This window comes from Condylura cristata, unplaced genomic scaffold (genome assembly GCF_000260355.1).
Source record: "Condylura cristata isolate star-nosed mole 26May11 unplaced genomic scaffold, ConCri1.0 scaffold00005, whole genome shotgun sequence".
Taxonomy (NCBI): domain Eukaryota; kingdom Metazoa; phylum Chordata; class Mammalia; order Eulipotyphla; family Talpidae; genus Condylura; species Condylura cristata.
In genome coordinates, this window is record NW_004567106.1 from 27310718 (window position 1) to 27318399 (window position 7682).

A 7682-nucleotide genomic window follows, 5' to 3' on the forward strand; every position below is an offset into this window, starting at 1 on the left:
GACTTGATTGATATTTGGTATGCAGTTCTGCCTTTGAAGGTCAGCTATAGCTGATGACTGGTGTTATTAAAAATAAGCCTGTAAAACGCTAGGGATTCCAGATCAACTCTTCAAAACACTGACAGTCATTGATGTCATTTGAGCAGCAGGTCCTTCTGAGATCAGTAAGCCCCACTGAAGTAAGATGAGGGAAAATGTGGACATTTGTGTTGCAATGAAACTTCAACAATTTGGGGACTGGAAATGTGTATGTGTTAGCTACAAGAGTAAGTGGTCAAGAAAATTAAGAAATATGGACCAGAACAACTAAGGAGATTATTCCACAAAACTGACAGAAACAAATGAAACGGACTAAGGGTTAGGAAAACCTCCTGAAATGTGCTTTTCCTCTCTAAGCCCCTTCTAGCTGATACCTCTTGACATCTTAATGGAGGTTGAACTTGGGTGCAGGCAAACTCTTTCATTTATCTTTCCCAGCTCTAAATTCAAAAACAAAACAACAAAAACGTGTGTGAAATGTTCCTGGTCTATCTCTATTTTTGTATTTTAAGAACATATGTCTTTGACAGCATGTGGCCCAACATGTTATTATTCAAGCAAGATGTCAGAAACATTCAACTGGGGGGGGGGTGTTATTTCAAAGTTTCACTAATCCTGGTGGCTTCAAAATCAAGAACTTGCCAGAGTCCATAGCTAATAATCCAGCAGTGGAAAACAGTAAAGAATAATTGATCGAAAACAAAATCAAATGTAATAAACCAGAAGGAAGGGCAAAATCAAATCAGGAATTTAGAGTCAAGTCACATACTGATCTTAGGTTCTAAGGCACCTTGGTTTTTGTTTAGAAAATAGGAGTACTTGTATTATGTGCTGTATTAAATCAGTGCACCCCTGGCTTCCTTGTCCTCCTGAGTCATAAAATGAGAAATTTAGCAAATAGATCTCTTTCAACTCTGGTCATCTAAGCATTGGAAATCCAGGACTTTTGTGTGTACTCAGAAATACAGGTATAAAGTAAGTTTATCTACAGCAGTGTAACCAAAGTTAGCTATTTAATGGTCATTTTATCCAATATGGACATGCTAACTTGTGTTCTTGTATGTACTGAAAAAGTCAATACATACTTTTCTAAGAGTGAGAGATGTATTTTACTGTCCCATTCAAGATAAAGAAGGATATTATTCATGCACCGATTTCAAAATTTTTAAATAGAGGGTTGCCTGTCTTTCAAAATTGTAAATTAAAGATGCAAAATACTAGAGCTTCTGTTGCAAGATGATTATTCTTCAAGAAGAAATATAAACAGCAGTGACCGTTTCTTCACTGCCATGCTCAGCCATCAGAAAAGCTTAATAAATCCCTATTTAGTATGCATTTATGCAGTGATTACATGAACTTTGACCTCTGAAGAGCTGTAGTAATTAGCTTCAGTGTCCAGCATTTCCCCACTGACTTCTTGGATCTTCCTTTTCATCTCTTAGTAGTTCCTGCAGTAGGAGGGCATAAAATTTAAAGTTGACTTTCCACCTGAGATATTTGCTTCTGCACAAGTCAATTTCTCCTCCCACTCCCCCTCCAACTCCTGTCTAAACAGCCATCTCAGATGGATATTGGGGCTCTGGTTGTCGATATTACTCAAACACAAATGGATTTCAATTCAATCTTACCCGGTACTTTCACTAAGAAGATAAACTCTAATGGCCCAAAAAGGTTCATTTCATAGCTCTTGGCATTTGAAATAAATCGGATTGCTTCTGTCAGGCTAATTTAACATGTTTTAAATATTCAATATAATTTATTTTAAGGGAAATAAAACCTAGTGGATTGACAGAAAGCTGGAGGAAGAGGCTAGAGAAGGGCAGCTGGACGTTCCTCCCTGTCCCACCCCCACCCCAAAGAAAAAGAGCCAGGAAAGGAGAAGAAAGTGTTTTAAGTTTCTAGTAAACACTGTTTAGCAAAAGAATAATAGGAAACTTGCCCCTTACCCAAAGAGGGATGGAACTATAATTGTTGCCTTTAGCGGATAGCTCAGATAAACCGCTGGGACTCATTCTAAAGTGACCCATCACTGCATTCATCTCTTCTTGAACTTTCGGTGAACCTGAGATTAAACAGGGGTGAGCAGCTAAGCAGTTTGTTGTTAGCAGCCTTTTCAACAACCCTTTCAGACTGAGTAAATATTGATCGGTTTGAATCTGATTGCCTCAGAGGAAAACACCATGGCATCTGAATAGCCTCCAAAAGTAAACTTTCAAAGGTGAAGCTGAGAGCAGACTTCAGAGCCACAGCAAGATCTCAACTCAGCCTAGTTTGAGGAACCCCTGAATTGTAGTAGTACTTTGAATGAACGTAAGGGAAGTAAGAAAGAAGCATTTGAAAGCTGGGATTGTTTTAGGCATTTATCTCAAGTCCCTAATTGAGACCCTTGATATCCTTTTTAAATTTATCGATAAAATGTTATTCTCTGTTTGCCCTCTGTTCTCGTTTCAGTTACCATTGCTGTCATTTTTCAACGAGCTAACTGTGTTCCTCAGAGGCCAAAAAGAAAAAGAGAAACCCTGAAATAGGATGTGTTAAGCGCCTTTGATTTAATCGATTGAGACAACTAAAAAGATACAAATGTTTTCTTCGTTGAAAGGGATATTAATGTTTCCTAAATGCATTGCTTGTTAACTGATTTATTCCTCAACCTAGAGAGAAGGCTTGGGATGTTTCACCATAATTTATGTGCCTCCTGTCTCTCAGTTGCATTAAAACCAGCACCTTAAAGATTGGAATCTCCAGGATTCTAGCAGGTCGGTCCCTGCTTTTAGATATTGAAATCAGGGCAGTGGTATGCAAATGACACTTTAACACATTAAAGTATTTGGAAACCAGCCATCTGTTTTGCTGTGTGGCCTTACACTAATAAACAAAAGATACTGTATAAGGCCTGGTGGGAGAAATGAAAGAAGGAGTTGGCTAACTTTGAAGTTCTCCTTCCACTTGAGTCTTTTAGAGGCAACCCCAGAACCTGGGAATCCAGGGGAGGGCACCCCTGCTCTGCCGTGATATGGCCGCAGCAACTGTGCCCACAAAGTGCAGACTCACCTCCCCCTTTGACAGGAAAGTACAGGAAATCTCAGGGGGATGCTAGGAGGCCTGCAAATTCCCAGGTTTTGTAGGATTTTGCCTACCCAGCCCAACCCATTCTTTGTAAATCTCCCTTTGGAGAGGAAGGAAGTTCTATGTCTGCATTTGTTTGTGATGCTGTAAAATGTCTGCTCTACTCTTGGGTCTAAATTAAAATCTACAAAATGTGTGAATGTAAAGGAGAACTGGTAAGAGGTCTAGGAGGACAGTATTCTGGGCTTTAATTTGCTGGCTTCTTTTGTTTTAGGGCAGACACATGCCTTATTCAAAAGCAACTTGAGTACTGAAAGATTTCAGGGTGACTTCTACAAGTTCAACTGGAAGAAATGTGTGGTGTGCAGAGAAGATAAAAATTTTTTTCTCTGGGTTATGTAGCATGGAATTAAAACTTGGCGACCCATTATAGCTGTGATGGCTTGAAATGGAAAAGCTATGAATAAACCAGAGATGGGGTGGGGTAGTGGCAGGGAAGGGACCGATACTGACAGGAGGGATGGGGGAAGGGGTACAAAGGTTTCTGAAAACAGATCACACTCAATTTAAAAGGTGGAATATATTGGAACACTGTTTGACAGTCCAAAAGGAAGGAAGAGTGGTGGGATAGGATCTCCATTCTTAAACAGCTTTATATAGCAGCTAATTAAATGTGAATCTCTTAACTCTTGGTTCAGTGATGTGAGGAAAGACTGACTGAGGAGTTTGGGCTTTTGAAGGGGATTCTGTTTATATATATGTCAGCATTCAGTTGGAGGTGAAAAGGTTAGTACTTGACCCAGGAAGTATCCATGTTTGTTTCAAAAATAGATCTGCTTCATAAATTTCTTCACCATTCTTTTTTTCCTCTGTGAACTTTGATTTTGATTATAATAAAGGAGCAGTTGTTATTTTAAAGAAAATCAACCCATTAAACAAAGACATTGGTTAGATACAATTACATTCATAGGGAAGCTTTAGTGCCTAGTGGAAGCATTTGCTTTTCTCTTTCAGGAAAAGGCCCACCTCTTTGAAAATGCTCACTGCTCTCTGTCTTCCCAACATGAAAGAAGCCAACTTTGTAGGAACCAGCAAATTGAAGCCAAGCCAAATACATGGATGCTTAAGCGTATCTGAAACTTGAATATATTTATTACAGACATCTTAAGACCCGTAAACTCTGCTCTGGATCCTATCACTCCAGGATCTCAGAGCTGTTCATGATTGTACAGAAAATAGGGAATATCATAGGCTCACAAAGGGTAACTGATAGAACTCAGTGTGGTACTTCAGGGACATCATAACATTGTGCGACATGCAATGACTATCCACGAATCACACAAAATATACATTCATTGTGCCATCCATCACAGTAACAATTGAGCTGAAAAGACATCATATCCAGCACAGATAACTGTGAAAGAAAGAAGCTGGTTTGGATAACACCTTTAGGTACTGAATAGCCCAGCACAAATTTTAAATGGAGCATGGCCAGAGAAACAAGAAAGGGGTCTAGATGGGGAGAGAGCACAGGCAACCAAGTTTCAGAACCTTGGTTCTTCAGGCCTTCCTAACAAATTGAGACTACCTTCTGAGGCATGTAAATTTCACCTACAACCACATATAAAATTGTACCAGCTTTTGAGAGTTTGCCCACCCTGTTTCAGTCACGTAATCTAAACACTGCTAGAAAATCTGTATAAAGATAAATCTCTCAGAACAACGTATTTACAACCAGCAAACTCACACACATGGAATTGAATTAAATTAAGGAATGAATTGTGTAAACACGCTCATAGTGCATCACTTTCTCATGAGCTGCTGCACTCTCTCTATCCTACTTTAAGGGCAAGGTAGGGGAGAAATGGAAATATACAGGCAGATCAAAGATGAGAGGCCTCCTTCTGGCATGTTTCTGCTAGCAAAAGTGATGATTCCAAAGGTATCTGAAAGAAACAGTGGATTCTGTGGAAATCTCCTAAAGGCAGGGGAAGGTTGGTAGGGGCCATCAAAGTGTGTGACACTGGCACCCAAACTGCATGAAAGACTTCACATCCCTCCCCCTACACACCACCACCACCCCCATTAAGCCTCTAGTACAGAAATCTCTGGAAATATTTTATCTCCTCAGATAGGATCAGAAAGGAAGAGGCTGTAAATGGAAAGGAAGATAAGCTAAGAATGTGCTTTGGGAAAGAAGGACCAGCCCAAGGAGTAGCTTGGGCTGCGCTGTCGGTGTCGGGGAACTGGGGCAGCCTCAGTGGGAAGTAGTCAGAGTATCTGAGGTAGAAGACTCCGGGGAAGGAACGCAGGGCGAAGAGCTGGACTTCTCTGAGGATTCCTCCGCCTTATCGTCGCTTCCGGGTGGTGTAGCTGGAGAAATGGGCAAGAGACCCTCCTTCTCCCTTTTTTTCTGCTTCATCCGACGGTTCTGGAACCAGATCTTCACCTGGGTCTCATTGAGCTGCAGGGACGCGGCAATCTCCACCCTGCGGGCACGCGTCAGGTACTTGTTGAAATGGAACTCCTTCTCCAGCTCCGTGAGCTGCTTGGTGGTGAAGTTGGTGCGCACAGAATTGGGTTGACCCACGTAACCGTACTCTCCGACCTTCCCTGGGGACAGAATGAGAAGAGATGAGAGAAAACGGTAAAAATTTGACAGTCTATATGAGACCCTACATGCCTCAGCACAACATTCATTAAGGGGGAAATGGAGAACTTCTCTACACAAACCCGACTAGGGAGGGTGAGTGATGAGGTGTAAAGTGTTAACCCAAAGTCAACCATTAGTATGGTCAGACGATGATTAATGGAGCCTGGAGATATTAGCAGAACAACTCCCCCCCCCCAACTCCACTCCTCCACCCACGGACCTACCCACGTCCTACTTCTAGAACCTCTAAAATTCAGCCTCTTTGGAAACATAGGTCCCATTCGCTCCTTTGCCTCAACACACCTGGGTAATCTCCCCAATAACGGATGAAAACAAGAACTTTTAAATATATATTAGTTTTTCTTGGAAACTACCAGCTCCTTTCAGAATCATCAAGGAATCGCCAAGTAAAGGCAAGACTGACCTGTTTTGGGAGGGTTTCTTTTAACTTTCATCCAGTCAAAGGTCTGTGCTGGAGAAGATGTCTCTGATGCCGGGGACCGACAGGCCTCTTGGTGGCTGGCGTGGAGAGGGGACAAGGAGTTATTATACGTGGCGAGGGCCAGGTTCTGGTGCTCTTGTCCATATGAATGGTGAATGTACTGAGGCGAGCCCACCGCGCCCCCAGCATAACCCTGGTGGTGGTGGTGATGATGCTGGACCATGGGAGATGAAAGATTTCCAGAATAAACAGCGGGAGCACACGCGGTGTACCCACCACTTACTTCTGCTTCCTGATTTAATGAGTAAGGGCTGTAAGGTGCGCCAAAGTTCTGCGCGCTGTAGCTTGGACCACAACCCGAGTGGGAGTAGGACACCCCCAGGTTCCCCGGAGTCTGGTAGGTGGCTGGCTGGGGGTGGTGGTGGTGGTGGTGGTGGGGCGGGCTGATTTGCACTCCCCTGCCCACTAAGAAGCGGTCGTCGCTGCCGCAGCTGTTGGCACTGACCGCGCACGACTGGAAAGTTGTAATTCCATGGTCAGAGGGGTAGGTTCTTGCTGAGCAGGTCCCCGAGTCGCCGCCGCTGAGGATGGGATATTCCAGGAAGGAGCTCATTCTTGCATTGTCCATCTGTCACTGAGTGACCTGGTCCTGAGAAGCCCTGGATGACCGTGCCAACTTTCTCACTTCCTCCATGGGGCCAGAGAAGAAAAATGATATGAATGTACAGTGAGCAAATGGGGGGTGGTTGGGGGGGCTCAGGAGGGCGGAGGGCGCCTGGGGATGGACACGTGACTGTGTCAGCCAATGGCAGAGCCTCCTGCGAAAGTTTGCTAGCTCCCGCGGTGATGGATCACCGTTTCAGTGGCATTTAAATCCCCGGCGCTCCTCAGTCTAGGTGACGCGCAGTCGCCCCCCCAGGCAGCCCAGGCGGCGGCTGCAGCTGCGGTGGCTTCTAAGGCAGATTTGCAGCGCTGGGGCGAAGGGGAGGAGAGACTGCCTCCTGCGCGCGCCGACTCCGCTCGCCCCCCCTTCGGGAGGTGGGGGCTCAGAGACATCCCCCGCCTCCGTTCCCCTCCCCATTGGCGTGCACAGAAAGATGAACTGGCAAGAGGTGAGAAGGGAAGAGGGCTCCTGGCTCTCTCGAGTCGGGAATCATCAGTGGACCGGAGCTCTCTGGGCGGCCACTGCCACGCCAGCCAAGACCGGAGCGCGCCGAGGAGGAAGGGTAGGAATCCGCACGCACCATGTTCTAAGCTCCCCGCGCGCTTTCGCTGCACATTCCCTGCTCTGATACTGTGGGCAATGAGGAGCGCAGAGAATGGTGGCGTAGGACAAGCCTGGGCCACCAGCTCTCCAAGCTCCGAAAGGTTCCAAAAGACTTGATGGGAGAAACCTGAGTGGGCGTGGAGGGGGACGAGGGCAAGTAAAGAAACTTCCCTTCTCCTTGGAGGGTCTCTGAAGTCTCCTCCCTCCACCCCCCC

The 7682-nt window shown here is 44.8% G+C and overlaps 1 protein-coding gene across 1 annotated transcript; it reads right to left on the reverse strand.

Annotated features, from left to right (window-relative positions):
• Positions 1 to 5362: 5362 nt before the first annotated feature.
• On the reverse strand, positions 5363 to 6913 carry HOXA1 (homeobox A1). Its single transcript, XM_004676794.1, has 2 exons — positions 6183 to 6913; positions 5363 to 5718 (listed from the first exon to the last, which is right to left on the reverse strand). Exons 1-2 carry the CDS (start codon positions 6826 to 6828, stop codon positions 5363 to 5365), a joined length of 1002 nt encoding a protein of 333 aa, XP_004676851.1. The 5' UTR covers positions 6829 to 6913.
• Positions 6914 to 7682: the final 769 nt, after the last annotated feature.

Excerpts from the sequence above, each read along its gene's own strand:
- HOXA1 (XM_004676794.1), bottom strand. The coding sequence starts at position 6,828 with ATGGACAATGCAAGAATGAGCTCCTTCCTGGAATATCCCATCCTCAGC. Across the intron at positions 5,719-6,182 it reads AAGAAACCCTCCCAAAACAG|GGAAGGTCGGAGAGTACGGT; the intron begins GTCAGTCTTGCC and ends TTCTGTCCCCAG.